Source organism: Hemibagrus wyckioides, linkage group LG19 (assembly GCF_019097595.1).
Source record: "Hemibagrus wyckioides isolate EC202008001 linkage group LG19, SWU_Hwy_1.0, whole genome shotgun sequence".
In the NCBI taxonomy this organism is placed as follows: Eukaryota; Metazoa; Chordata; class Actinopteri; order Siluriformes; family Bagridae; genus Hemibagrus; species Hemibagrus wyckioides.
In genome coordinates this window covers 3,675,001-3,691,282 of record NC_080728.1, presented here as the reverse complement: position 1 = coordinate 3,691,282, position 16,282 = coordinate 3,675,001, and the positions used below count along the sequence as shown (strand labels likewise).

Here is a 16,282-nt window from a genome sequence, read left to right as displayed (position 1 = left end):
ATATAGTGAACACTTCATATACTGAACACTTCATACACTAAATGCATCATATAGTGAACACTTCATATACTGAACACTTCATACACTAAATGCATCATATAGTGAACACTTCATATACTGAACACTTCATACACTAAATGCATCATATAGTGAACACTTCATACACTAAACACTTCATACACTAAACACTTCATACACTAAACACTTCATACACTAAACACTTCATACACTAAATGCATCATTTAGTGAACACTTCATATACTGAACACTTCTTACACTAAAAACATCATATAGTGAACACCTCATACACTAAAAACATCATATAGTGGACAATTATTACACTAAATGCATCATATAGTGAACACTTCATACACTAAACACTTCATACACTAAACACTTCATACACTAAATGCATCATATAGTGAACACTTCATATACTGAACACTTCATACACTAAAAACATCATATAGTGAATACTTCATATACTGAACACTTCATACACTAAAAACATCATATAGTGAACACTTCATACACTAAACACTTCATACACTAAAAACATCATATAGTGAACACTTCATACACTAAACACTTCATACACTAAACACTTCATACACTAAATGCATCATATAGTGAACACTTCATATACTGAACACTTCATACACTAAAAACATCATATAGTGAACACTTCATACACTAAACACTTCATACACTAAAAACATCATATAGTGAACACTTCATACACTAAACACTTCATACACTAAACACTTCATACACTAAACACGTCATACACTAAACACTTCATACACTAAATGCATCATTTAGTGAACACTTCATATACTGAACACTTCTTACACTAAAAACATCATATAGTGAACACTTCATATACTGAACACTTCTTACACTAAAAACATCATATAGTGAACACTTCATACACTAAACACTTCATACACTAAAAACATCATATAGTGAACACTTCATACACTAAAAACATCATATAGTGAACACTTCTTACACTAAAAACATCATATAGTGAACACTTCATACACTAAACACTTCATACACTAAAAACATCATATAGTGAACAATTATTACACTAAATGCATCATATAGTGAACACTTCATATACTGAACACTTCATACACTAAACACTTCATACACTAAAAACATCATTTAGTGAACACTTCATACACTAAAAAATCATATAGTGAACACTTCTTACACTAAAAACATCATATAGTGAACACTTCATACACTAAACACTTCATACACTAAAAACATCATATAGTGAACACTTCATACACTAAACACTTCATACACTAAAAACATCATATAGTGAACACTTCATACACTAAACACTTCATACACTAAAAACATCATATAGTGAACACTTCATACACTAAACACTTCATACACTAAAAACATCATATAGTGAACACTTCATACACTAAACACTTCATACACTAAAAACATCATATAGTGAACACTTCATACACTAAAAACATCATATAGTGAACATTTCATACACTAAAAACATCATATAGTGAACACTTCATACACTAAAAACATCATATAGTGAACACTTCATACACTAAAAACATCATATAGTGAACATTTCATATACTGAACATTTCTTACACTAAACACTTCATACACTAAAAACATCATATAGTGAATACTTCATATACTGAACACTTCATACACTAAATGCATCATATAGTGAACACTTCATACACTAAATGCATCATATAGTGAACACTTCATATACTGAACACTTCATACACTAAAAACATCATATAGTGAACACTTCATACACTAAAAACATCATATAGTGAACATTTCATATACTGAACATTTCTTACACTAAACACTTCATACACTAAAAATATCATATTGTGAACACTTCATACACTAAAAACATCATATAGTGAACACTTCATACACTACAAACATCATATAGTGAACACTTCATACACTAAAAACATCATACACTAAAAACATCATATAGTGAACACTTCATACACTAAACACTTCATACACTAAAAACATCATATAGTGAACACTTCATACACTAAAAACATCATATAGTGAACACTTCATACACTAAAAACATCATACACTAAAAACATCATATAGTGAACACTTCATACACTAAAAACATCATATAGTGAACACTTCATACACTAAAAACATCATACACTAAAAACATCATATAGTGAACACTTCATACACTAAAAACATCATAAGGTGAACATTTCATATACTGAACATTTCTTACACTAAACACTTCATACACTAAAAATATCATATTGTGAACACTTCATACACTAAAAACATCATATAGTGAACACTTCATATACTGAACACTTCTTACACTAAACACTTCATACACTAAAAACATCATATAGTGAATACTTCATATACTGAACACTTCATACACTAAATGCATCATATACTGAACACTTCATACACTAAAAACATCATATAGTGAACACTCAGTTCATGATTGTTTATTATTTTTAAGGTTGTTAGTAGGAAATTGTGTAGTATAAAACATAGATGAGGAATTCATGTCAGTAATTTATTGCTGCTTTATTATTGGAGTAATATTTTTATTAGAGTAAATTTATTGGTGTAATTTGTTGGAAACTCAGGGTTTTGCTGCTGCTGTTGTTGTTATTGCTGTTGTTGTTGAATTTAAACAGTTCCACAGTACTTGAATCTGATTGGTCAGTGAACTCTGTTGTTTTTATTAAACAGTACCACAGCGCTCGGTTGGTCAGTGAGAACAGCAGTTCTGACTGACCGTAAGGCAAATCACAGGTTTAAATTAACACCGTAATTCTAATACATGAACATCTCTGCAGTTTTATATTCCCATGATGGATAATCTCTATACTCCAAACCTGATAATTAATAACATTGTTATAACTGATTATGAATCTTAATATTAATATAATGTTAAAGTAAATGATGCTTACATTTAGGCTGACACTCTCAGAAAAAGGTTTTGAGGCTAGTTTGAAGTTTGTATGGATCCAATATTGCATTAAATTCTCTGCTTTATTTGATCGTCCTGCTGCAGAGATGTCATGCAGTCTCAGCAGTAGTTTAAAAAAGTTCGAACACAGTAGCATTGTTGTGATAAACTCGTACAATTCGGGTTTCAACGGGTCACCAGGGAGGAAGAGCTGCAGAAACAGCAGCTGCTCGGTGCTAGTGGCTGTCTCGCTTTGGCCTTCATCGCTAAAGGTCCTCTTTCCGCTACTCACTTTCCCACAGTGAGCTCTCCATGGGCGGCTCAGCATCCAGCCTGGGCTGGCGTTATTTAAACGCTCCAGAACAATCTTATCTCGCTCACACATCGCACCCGCTGGCTGCCCCGGCATGCTCTCATACAAAAACTGCACGGTCCAGAGCCACTTCAAAGTCATTGTGGAATAGAGCTGAAGTGTTTTTCCTCACTGTACAAAGAAATTTAATTTAAGTGAAAACTGGCTTTAGATACTACGACTGCTAATGATGTTACATTTATTTATCTAAATAAATGCTGCTTAAATAAAGGCAAAGCTGTTAATGCAGTGAAGCAAGTGCAATGGTGGAGCAGACTTAAAGGTACTAAACTGTATCTTTGAAACTTTACCTGCTTTGGTGATGGAATTATCTTTTGGATAGAGGGTACTGGTGGGAGTGAACTGCAGTAAGGGTACTGGTGTAAGAGTACTGGAGTGAGCATACTGTAGTGAGGGTACTGGCGTGGGGGTACTGGTGTGAGTGAACTGGAGTAAGGGTATTGGAGTGAGCATACTGTAGTGAGGGTACTGGTGTGAGGGTACTGGTGTGAGTGAACTGCAGTAAGGGTACTGGTGTAAGAGTACTGGAGTGAGCATACTGTAGTGAGGGTACTGGCGTGGGGGTACTGGTGTGAGTGAACTGGAGTAAGGGTACTGGTGTGAGGGTACTGGTGTGAGCATACTGGAGTGAGCGTACTGGAGTGAGGGTACTGGAGTGGGGGTTATAGAATGAGGGTACTGGTGTAGGGGTAATAGATTGAGGGTACTGCTGTGACTGTACTGGTGTGAGGGTTCTAGAGTGGGGATACTAGAGTGAGGGTACTGGCGTGAGTATACTGGCATAAGGGTAATAGAGTGAGGGTACTGGTGTGGGGTAATAGAGTGAGGGTACTTTTGTGGGGTAATAGAGTGAGGGTACTTTTGTGGGGTAATAGAGTGAGGGTACTTTTGTGGGGTAATAGTGTGAGTGTACTAGTGTGAGGGTACCACATCAGTAACATGGAGTGGTGAGTTTTATACCATGTTTCTAAGAGTGTAGAATAATGGAGAGAGTCACATCTAAACTAGAGCTGGAGTAAGCAGTAGCTCTGAGTAAGTCTCTCCTGTAAAAACACTGAGCTTCATGACACTTCTGACTCTATGTCTGTTATCCAGGACCCTCAGCAGTGCAAAGTTTTGAGGTGTTTAGACACATGGACAACCTAAGTGTGTCCTGGAAGCCTGGTCCAGGGAGAGCGGAGCTTTTTCGACTTCTGCTCACGGACAGTGCAGGTCTGGACTCTGCCTGGAACGCCACATTAGACAACGCTACAACTTCATACACGGTGAACGGCCTGACTCCTGGTCGCATCTACAACATGACCATCATCACTGAGGCAGCTGGGATGCAAAACGCTGTGTCCATGCAGGAACAAACAGGTACTGAGCTTTTCTTTTTAGTGTGTGTGTGTGTGTGTGTGTGCGTGTGTGTGCGTGTGTGTGTGTGTGTGTGTGACCTTTTACACAATATTTCAGGCAGTGGGGTGAACGCCCAGTCTCTTTTTCCTGCTGTGTGAAGCGAAAGCTCGGCCCTCATTCTCATGTGTTATATCACCCCACTGCACTGTGTCAATCATATCTTCACAGGGTTTAAAACCTCCAACACACACACACACACACACACCAGATTAAAATCAGTGCTCAAACCCAAGCTCCAGTTCCTCTTTTTCAGAACATTCAAACCCAGACTGTAAACATACTGACAGGCCTGAACCTGTCCAAACATTGAAACAGTAGCATAATGTCAGTGAAAGTCCACTTAAAGGCGTCTGTCAACAGCCATTTTTATTTCCCAGACACACATCTACTTAAGAACAGAGGAGAGGAAATTGAGCTATTAGTAGAGAAAGTAAAAGTGACCTAATTGTTTTTGATGTGTGAGTAGCTTAATGAACCTGTACAGCTCTTTATTTTGTCTCTCTTCGAGAATTCTTAAGCTGCATCCTGTATGACGTGCTACACACTACATGCTACACACTACACGCTACACACTACACGCTACACACTACATGCTATACACTACACACTACATGCTACACACTACACGCTACACACTACACGCTACACACTACATGCTATACACTACACACTACACGCTACACACTACACGCTACACACTACACACTACATGCTACACACTACATGCTACACACTACACGCTACACACTACATGCTATACACTACACACTACACGCTACACGCTACATGCTACACACTACATGCTACACGCTACACACTACATGCTACACACTACACGCTACATGCTACAAGCTACACACTTACACTATGCATTATCCACTTTAGCGTCTAGTGTACGAATGTGAGAAGGGAAATATCATCTCAGTCTTTTCCTAACAAGAAGCATATTCCCAGTCGATGGTGAGTGACATCAAACGCACATAATAACAACACCACATAATATTGAGAACAATATTTTAAGACATTTGTAAGACCTTTTGTCCACCAGAGTGCTATTACTTATCTTGGAAATGTATTCTTATTTTTCTGATGGTGTACGTAAGCAAAGCTGTAAGTGTTTATAAGCATGAGCTGTTCAATTCCACACTGATTTTTTAAGAGCAGCATTCTTGAGGTGCACTTCTTCTTCTTCTTCTTCTTCTTCTTCTTCATCATCATCATCATCATCATCATCATCATCATCATCATCATCTTCTTCTTCTTCTTCTTCTTCTTCTTCTTCATCATCATCATCATCTTCTTCTTCTTCTTCTTCTTCTTCTTCATCATCATCATCATCATCTTCTTCTTCTTCTTCTTCTTCATCATCATCATCATCATCATCTTCTTCTTCTTCTTCTTCATCATCATCATCATCTTCTTCTTCTTCTTCTTCTTCATCATCATCATCATCATCATCATCTTCTTCTTCTTCATCTTCTTCTTCTTCTTCTTCTTCTTCTTCTTCATCATCATCATCATCATCATCTTCTTCTTCTTCTTCATCATCATCATCATCATCATCTTCTTCTTCTTCATCATCATCATCTTCTTCTTCTTCTTCTTCTTCTTCTTCTTCTTCATCATCATCATCATCTTCTTCTTCTTCTTCTTCTTCTTCATCATCATCATCATCATCATCTTCTTCTTCTTCTTCTTCTTCTTCTTCATCATCATCATCATCATCATCTTCTTCTTCTTCATCTTCTTCTTCTTCTTCTTCATCATCATCATCATCATCATCATCATCATCTTCTTCTTCTTCTTCATCATCATCATCATCATTTTCTTCTTCTTCTTCTTCTTCATCATCATCATCATCTTCTTCTTCTTCATCTTCTTCTTCTTCTTCTTCATCATCATCATCATCATCATCTTCTTCTTCTTCTTCTTCTTCATCTTCTTCTTCTTCTTCTTCTTCTTCTTCTTCATCTTCTTCTTCTTCTTCTTCTTCTTCTTCTTCATCTTCTTCTTCTTCTTCTTCTTCTTCTTCTTCATCTTCTTCTTCTTCTTCTTCTTCTTCATCTTCTTCTTCTTCTTCTTCTTCTTCTTCTTCTTCTTCTTCATCTTCTTCCTCTTCTTCTTCTTCTTCTTCTTCTTCTTCATCATCATCATCATCATCATCATCATCTTCTTCTTCTTCTTCATCTTCTTCTTCTTCTTCATCATCATCATCTTCTTCTTCTTCATCTTCTTCTTCTTCTTCTTCTTCTTCTTCTTCATCTTCTTCTTCTTCTTCTTCTTCTTCTTCTTCATCTTCTTCTTCTTCTTCTTCTTCTTCTTCTTCTTCTTCATCTTCTTCTTCTTCTTGGAGTTTTCAGTGTGAACACATGACTCACTATTTATACTACACAGTGAAGTGGAGTAGTGTGTAAGTATATGAGGTGGGATGCAGGTTTTAATGTTTGACTCTAACACAGCAGTAAATGGTTTCTTTATCCCAAGTTAAACCCCTTTAGAAAGCTGAGACTCCTTAACTATCCAAAGGACACACTGTAAATGGATTCTTCTTCTTCTTCCTCTTCTTCTTCTTCTTTCGGCTGCTCCCTTCAGGGGTCGGGTTGCCACGGCAGATCATATTTCTCCATCTCAATCTGTCCTCTGCATCTCCCTCTGTCACACCAATCCCCTGCATGTCTTCCCTCACCACATCCATAAACCTCCTCCTTGGCCTTCCTCTTCTCCTCTTTCCCGGTCGTTCCATCCTCAGCATTTTTCTTCCAATATAATCCATATCCCTCCACTACACATGCCCAAACTATATAAATCTCGCCTCTCTTACTTTATTTCCAGAATGCTGTACACTGCAAATAGATAAATGGAATTAAATGCAGAATGCTTCCTTTTGAATATTATCAAATACAAATAATAGAAAAATAAAATGTAAGTGCAGCAAAATAACTGATTGTATGATATATACAGTAATATTGTTATAGTAATGCTTACAGCTGGACAGTATTTTAGCCTAATATTTCATGTGAGCCAATCCCAGAAAGAATCGATTCCTCAGTTCTAGGAGTCGAATTTGGGAATCGAGATTCGCCTTCAGTGATGTTATAGTTCACCGACAACCGAATACACATGGAGTCGATTCCTGATTCTGGAGACAGTAGTGTTAAGTCATCATTCACCTGCATATGTTTTGTATGTTTTAATATACAGGAGATACGTACAGTTTATTATGTATTATTATATAAGCGTTTGCTTTTGTGTGAAGTGTCAGATAATCAGAGAGGATGCAGGTGCAGACTTTGATTTACCGAAAGAACAAAACATACGGACTGTGAACGAGGCTGTGGACATGAAGCAACAAACAAAACGTGAGCACAACAGGAGCTAGACAATGAGACACTGAAACACAGGAAATCAAATAGAGGTGCTTATTAGGGTGAGACGGGACACAGGTGAGGGTGAACTATGGTATGTGATGTCGCTTTGGTGATGTGCAGGGGCTGATGGGTAATGTTATCAGCTGACTATTTTGGTATAATCATGACCCTGACAAAAAGTACTAAGGGTATCATTCTTTGATGTGATACTGTACTGTAAAATATACATATAAAAATAAACATCACATACAATTAGTAAATAACTGATCCTGTGTTTAGTGAAAAACATATCTGTAGCAGTTTGTGTTGAAATGCATAGACGTTTGAATCCTTTCCATGATTGTATTCATTTTATGCTCAGTGTCGTTACCATTGTCTTTGGTTATGTTATTGTCTTGATTGGAGATTTGAGAGATTTGTTGTATGGAATAGATTCTCGAAAGAACTCTGCCAATTCAGTGCAGATTTTCATACATTCAGATCCAGTAATGTGTCGTTCTTCACCCTGCAGAACCAAGCATGGTCCTTAATGCACACATGGAGAGCAACGGGAGTCACACCAGCCTCCAGGTCTCTTGGGATCAAGCACCTGGTGATGTGGACACTTACCTGGTCCAGCTACTGTCTTCTGATTCAGCTGTGCAGGAGAAAACCCTGTCTCCAAACACCACACGAGCTCAGTTTAACCATCTGACACCGGGCAGCACCTACCAGGCCTCCATCTACACCAGGAGCGGTAATCTCAGCACCCGGGTCATTGTGACTGCCACAACAGGTATGTAGAGGAAGACTGAAACTGATAAGACAAGCTAAATTCAGCTCTTCTGGGAGAAATGAGAAATTCCTGGCTTCATATTTGACTATTTTGATGCAAATTTGATGCGAGCAGCTAATATATTATTTACCATGAGGCTTTAACTGTTTCACTCAAAATGACTTCTGAGTGGAAAGGTCCCGTCTATTGGCTATCTCTTCCATTTCACATGCCATCTACCAAAAGGAAATGTGATGCATAATACACGCTTCTGATCTAATTTGGTCTTAGGCAGTTCTAGATATTTTCCTTTTAAGGATGTGAAAGAAAAGGATGTGACACACAGCAGGGCAATAAACCGCATGCTCTGTAGATATAATTTCATCAGCTTTAATCACCTCATAAAAAACTGGAGGCCCTTCACTCATGTACTGATATGCTTATTGAGGGCAGTTTGATGCACTGGTTGCATGTGTCACCGTGTGTGTGTGTGTGTGTGTGTGTGTAGCTCCAGGCAAAGTCTCTCAGTTGAAGATGGAGAAGCCTGCTCAGTACGGTGATGTGAAGCTTAGCTGGCTGCCCCCACTAGGACACTGGGAACACTATAGTGTGATGCTCTTTAACGGCAGCGAGATGCTGTTTAACACAACCGTACACAGATCTGTGAGAGAGTTCAGCTTTCCTGGGTTAAAGCTTCACCCTGGCAGAGTGTATAAAGCAGCAGTGAGTGTGTTTAGCAGAGGGCAGAGCAGCACCACCTACTGCAGCGCAGAGACAGGTACTTCCTTTTCTTTTATTATACATCTAATTATTTCATAAAGACATGAAATCCATCCATTCTTCAACCACATCACACCACCAACTGCTTCTGTTCCATCACTTATTTAATAATTAAAATAATTAATAAACACAATTAGTTGACTGCTTTTAATAATTTACTGTACATTATCATTTATTTCTTATTGATTTTGTCTTCTTGAATTCAGTTGTTTATCTGAATCCTATTTAAAAAAATGTATGTTGTGAGTTATTTTAATAGTTTTTCAACTTTTTAAATATTTTCCAGTTTCAATGTTGTTATGGAAAATATTGTTTTTATTTCCTTCATGCAAAAGTAATTAATCTGAATTAAGAAAAATATATAAAACTATATAAAATATAGCTGTACAACATTATTATTATTATTATTATTATTATTATTATTATTATTATTATTATTATTATTATTATTATTATGTCAATTTTTAATCATTTTCCTCATTTTATGTTTTATGTAACATATTTTATGTGATATACAGGCAGATGTTTTGCTTATTTATAGATATAATAATTTAAAATAAGCAAAATTTTTATTTATTTAAAATGTATTTAGTATAATTACTTCTTTTGCATACATCTCTCTCTCAGGCCCACCACCAGTGTCGCAGCTCCACATCCGTCATGCAGACAAGACGACCCTCAGTGCTTTATGGAACCACAGTTTTGGCTCTGGGTCTCGTGGCAGCTACATAGTGGAGCTACACTATGGCACTGGTTCCACTGCCATTATGACGCGAACGTTAAGCCGAGATATGAGAGAGTGCACGTTTAACGTGCTCGTGCCGGGACGTCTGTATAAAATCGTCGTGATTACAACCAGTGAAAATCTGAACAGCTCTGCTGCAGTGACAGGAAGGACATGTAAGACTTAATTTTTTCTCCTCCTGTATCTCCTCACACTAAAGCAAACAGATCTATGGATAAACCCTGTAGAACATCATGTGAGAGCTAGTGCAGCTTTGTAGACAAGCATCAGTGTTTTAACAATCGGATTTACAGAGCCAGTGGAAAGAATGTTTGATTTGAGTCTCAAGATAAAAATCTCAGATCAGAAACTGAAAAATCTGTATCTTTCTTTCTGCAGTGCCTGATGAAGTGAGCTCCCTGAAATTAAACAACATGAGAACCACAGACTCTCTCACTGCCACCTGGGACAGGCCTGAGGGAGATCTGGACTCCTATCATGTGCTGCTGCTAGACAACACCGAGCCTGTGTATAACCTCACTGTCCCAGCTAACAGCACCGCAATCCACCTCCCAAATCTCAGAGCTGGTGCACTGTATAAACTGCTGATCAGCACAGTCAGTGGTCAACAACACTCCAAGCATGTTGAGGACACGTGCTACACAGGTACTGAGATTATATTTAAAATACTGTTTGCATCTCTGTATATGAACCATCAACTACAGAACTATAAAATCTACAAATCAGCATATATTAATATAGATTCTGTTATGATGAGTTAATTCTAATGCATTATTTTTTTTTTACCAAGTTATGAAACGTAAATATTAACAAGCCAAGAGTTAATAAACAATTATAATATTATTGTTAAGTATGGACATTTTTTTGTTTAGTCATATTTTCAATTAATTTCAATTAATTAATATCCACAGATCTGTCCATCCATCCATCTATCCATATAGTCATCCATCCATCGATATATCCATCCATCTATCCAGCCATTAATGAAGCACTGATTATTTATAGGAAAATGTTTTACAATAAGGTTTTAATAAATCATCCAAAACACTTATCAAACAGATTTCTGTTTAAAAAAGTCTCACAATATCTAGATATAAATAAATATAAATAAATATTTCCAAAAGTCACTGTAATCTGTAACATGATCAGCATAAATAATAAATAAAGTATATAAAACTATCCTTCTAAACTACACATCTGGATGCTGCACCATCTGAATAAGGCCCTTTGTGGTATCATGTATAATATACGGCTTGTTGTTGCTGTGAATAATCTTAGCAGTAGACCAGATCAAATGCCGCTCTGTGTAAATGTAAGGAATGCTGATGCTTTTTTTTTTTTTCCGCTTTAGATTTGTTTTTATCTCTGTGTCAACTCTTTATGTAAGGCTATGTGCTCTTATAAGAACTTCAGCAAAAATAATGGTTGGCCTGAACAAAATTCATCAAGCGATAACATCTCTGTAAAACAATAGTGCTCCAATACAAAGGGAATCTGAGGAATTTCAGGAAGTTCTGCATAGAGGAAGAAGGCAAAGAGTTTATCAAAGTTCTGCGGGCCAGTCCCCACTGTTTTCCCATGGAACAGAGAGGCTATTTTCAGCCTTAATGAACTCAAGAAGGAGAACTGGAACAATGGAGCGCACCACTGAAACTTTCAGACAACTTTCCACTGAATGCAGTTGATTTAGCTCAAGCCGGTGTGGTGGCATAACAGCTATCAGAATATCTGCTTGGGTATTTATGGAGTAAAAGTCAATGCTATAAATGTGCAGCGGCAGTTTTAAATTAATTGCTAGCTGGAAGAATTCAAAAACTTGATAAAATGGTAAAAAAAATCTGATTTTCAGCTTTAAAAATTAAACTCCCTTGAAAAAGTCACAGCATTCTGTACAGAATAATTCGATCACCATAACTTTATTTTTCTCTTAGGTGACACAAACCAACAGTGAAAAGCTGTATTAAATGCTGTACAAGTCGATATAATCAAATTATTTTATTCGTGTTAAAATATCTTTCATCCCCCTTTCGCTTTTTAAGTGCCAGCTGCTGTGGCTGATGCAACGATCAGCAATGACGGACGTCCAGATTTCCTCAATGTCTCATGGAAAGCTGCAGCAGGAGATGTGGAAAGTTATCAGGTCAACCTGAAATACCATGAGCAGCCTGTGTACACGCAGACCGTGACCAAACTGAGCTCTGAGTTCAGCAGCCTTAAGCCAGGACGACTCTATAACGTCTACATTAGCAGCTGTAGTGGTGTTTACAAAAACACCACCTTGATCCAAGGAAGAACACGTAAGTTTACATTGGCACTCATTCGGCAAGGGGATAATACATTGTGAAAAATATCTTTGCAAGTGAAAATATTAATAAATAAATAAATAAATAAATAATAGGTAGATATTTTTATTATTTAGAAATATAATAATTTAAAATAAACAAAATCTGACAACAAACCAGGCAATTTCATGCATAAAAAATTTGTAAACAATTCTCTAATAATCACCTTTTTGTGTTTGCTAAGATATGTTTTTAGTGACTCATGTTATCAGATTTATAACATTGTAGATTTATGTTTTAAATAAAAGGCCAAAAATTTCTCCAATCATTTTGTCTCAATTTGGAAACAAATTAACCAAATAAAATAAATTTTAAAAATTGAGCCATATTTTTAGTAATCAGGACTAAGTAATTAAAATAAACAATAAAAACAGGTCATTTATTAGTGATGTCTAATTGTAGTCATTATCTTTATCATTTGAATGCATGTTAATGAATCTTCTTCCCAACATCCAGAACCTTCTGCAGTGCAGAACCCCAGTGCTATCCACTTAGCCCAAGAAAATGTCCTGAAGGTGTCCTGGAGCCATGCAGCTGGAGATTATGACCATTACAACGTAGCAATCCTGCACAACAACACACTGCTCCAGAACCAGACAGTGGAGAAGAGCCGCAACGAGTGTGTGTTCAGTAATCTGGTGCCTGGGCGACTCTACCTGCTCACCATCAGCACCTGGAGTGGAGAGTATGAGTCCAGGACTAGCACTGAAGGACGGACATGTGAGTGGCACATTCATGCATGTATCCATCCATCCATCCATCCATTTGTTGATACATCCAACTGTCAATCCATCCATCCATCCATCCATCCATCCATCCATCTATCCATTCATTAATACATTCATCTGTCAATCCATCCATCCATCTATCCATTCATTAATACATTCATCTGTCAATCCATCCATCCATCTATCCATTCGTTAATACATTCATCTGTCAATCCATCCATCCATCCATCCATTTGTTGATCCATCCATCTGTCAATCTATCAATCCATCCATCTATCTATCCATCCATCCAGCCAGCCAGCCAGCCATTCATTCATCCAGTCATTCATCCACCCATCCATCCATCCATCCATTCGTTGATCCATCCATCTGTCAATCCATCCATCCATCCATTCGTTGATCAATCCATCTATTAATCTATCAATCCATCCATCTGTCTATCCATCCATCCATCCATCCATCCATTCATTCAGCCAGCCAGCCATTCATCCAGTCATTCATCCACCCACCCATCCATCCATTCGTTGATCCATCCATCTGTCAGTCTATCAATCCGTCCATCTATCCATCCATAAATCTATACGGCCATAATCCATGCATCACTCATTAATTCATTAATTCATTAATCCATCTATTTGTTCATCACTTCATCCACCAATCCATCCAGCATTCCTTCTATCCATCTCTTTGTCTGTCCCTTTGTCCATCTGTCTGTCCATGCATTGTGCCATATTTCCATCAATCTATACATCTACCCTTCCATCTGTCCTACCGTCTCTTCACCACTGGTTAGTGTAAACTGTATAACAGTGCCCCCTTGTGGTCCAGCATGTAATGTTTCTTCTGGGACATGTATTAATGTGCCTCTGCATCAATCATAGCTACAGATCATTTTCAGCTATTTCAGATATTATTTCAGATTTATGGCACATTATAAAGAACCCAGTTAAGATGTTGTATATCTTAATCAGGAACAAACAAGCCTTTTAATAATGTACACCAACACTGCACAAACTGCAACATGATTCATTTGTATAACTTCATTCCTGAGCATAATTCATAATTCATGTATTCATGGAGTAAAAGAAGCTAGCAGTAAGGTTAATAGTTGCTGTGCATCAGTTCTACAGTGGAACATTTCTCTTGTCTTACCACTGAGCTTTGTAGCATTACATACCCACGCCCATGTACTGTATTATATCTGACACCTGGAACTATGCTGCTTTATAAAAACCCCGGACTACATCTAACATTAGCACTGTATGCTCTGGTGTGTCAGTTCCTGCTGCAGTACGCTCACTGGCTCTGTCACAGAAAGGAACCACTCATCTGTGTGTGAGCTGGAACGCTGCACCAGGGGACGTGGATCACTACGAGCTCCAGATCCTCTACAACGACATAAACGTTTATGATACGAGACTGAACGACACGGCGCGAGAGCACTGCTTCTCTCCACTCAGCCCAGGCTTTCTCTACAAGATAGTGGTCTCCACCATCAGCGGCTCGTACCTACAGGCCCAGCGCATCGAGGGCCGCACTGGTAAGAGACACGTCCATGAAAGTGATTTCCACTGATTATTGGCACTTTATATGACCATATAACCATCCGTCCTCCCCTTTAGCACCCAGTCAGGTAAAGAACCTCCGGCTCGTCCCAGGGACACTCGGCGGCAGTCTCAGAGCTTCCTGGAGCGCCGGCGAAGGAGACGTGGACTACTACAATGTCTTCCTGCTCCATAACGGACGTGTCGAGATGCCGAGACGTGTCCCAAAGCAGGACAACGGGACAGACTTTGAAGACCTGGTCCCGGGGCAGTTGTACACGGTTCGAGTGCAGACAGTGAGTGGAGAGCTGACTAACGACAGCAGCGTCAGCGGACGCACAGGTGAGTGGGAATAAATCCTGTGTCTGTATTATGTTTCTGTGTCTTATATTTCTTTAAAGCTGCTTTGTGAGTGTTGTTTAAAGAGCTATACAAATGAATAGGATTTGAATTAAATTGGATTTTTTAATGGTTAAGGAATAACAGACTGAAGGGTTCTTTATGGAACTGAAAATGGTTCTTCTTAGGATTGCTCTAAACTTTTCGTGCACTTTCGAGTGTATTTTGGATTTGAACCCGGGCCGTGTTATTAACCTCAACATATTTCCACAATAGACATTGTTAGTGAAAGTGTAGTGATAAGGTACAATAATCTGTGAGATTGTATCTGTCCCATGACACCAGAAGTTTCATTGGGTGGAAAAAAAAAGATCTAAACACCAGGTCTAAACCTTTTTTTTAATACAGGTACATTGTAATAAAAATGAGCTTAGCCAAAATCTATAGTAGATATTTAGACATGCATCTATTTATCATGCACGTGTGTGGATTTTCAGTTCCGTCGCCGGTGAAGGGTCTTCGGGCCGACAGTGAACACACCACACACAGCCTGGCTGTTAGCTGGGATACGCCGGTGGGCGTGTACGACGGCTACAGTGTTCAGCTGCTGGACGAGGATGAAGCTGTGGTAGCCAATGTTTCAGTGCCTGCAGGTGTCACACATTACCTGTTCCAGGGTCTGGTCCCAGGTAAAATCTACATGGTGCATCTGAAGACCTACAGCAACACTTCTTACAGCAAGGACACCACAGAAAAAGGGCAAACACGTAAGATGATAGAAATTTAACCTTTACCTTTTCTTTACCTCTTAGATTTCCCGAGAGAGAATAGACTTTTACATAAGATACCTCTGTTTGTTTGTATTCTCATCAGGCCCAGCAGCTGTGAAAGATCTCCATCTGCTTTCAAACAGCACGGCTGAGTTCACGTTCGG

The 16,282-nt window shown here is 38.1% G+C and overlaps 1 protein-coding gene across 2 annotated transcripts in view; it reads left to right on the top strand.

Moving 5' to 3' along the window:
- ptprb (protein tyrosine phosphatase receptor type b) overlaps positions 1-16,282 on the top strand; it is a 49,669-nt gene that overhangs the window by 5,765 nt on the left and 27,622 nt on the right. For both annotated transcript variants that reach the window (XM_058416959.1, XM_058416958.1), the window contains exons 3-13: positions 4,446-4,709; positions 8,628-8,891; positions 9,379-9,648; positions 10,278-10,550; positions 10,774-11,040; positions 12,435-12,692; positions 13,194-13,457; positions 14,745-15,005; positions 15,088-15,351; positions 15,846-16,115; positions 16,222-16,282. The exon at positions 16,222-16,282 is cut by the window's right edge and continues 203 nt beyond it. In XM_058416959.1, the coding sequence (XP_058272942.1) occupies positions 4,446-4,709; positions 8,628-8,891; positions 9,379-9,648; positions 10,278-10,550; positions 10,774-11,040; positions 12,435-12,692; positions 13,194-13,457; positions 14,745-15,005; positions 15,088-15,351; positions 15,846-16,115; positions 16,222-16,282 (2,716 nt within the window). The remainder of the gene's footprint in view (positions 1-4,445; positions 4,710-8,627; positions 8,892-9,378; positions 9,649-10,277; positions 10,551-10,773; positions 11,041-12,434; positions 12,693-13,193; positions 13,458-14,744; positions 15,006-15,087; positions 15,352-15,845; positions 16,116-16,221) is intronic.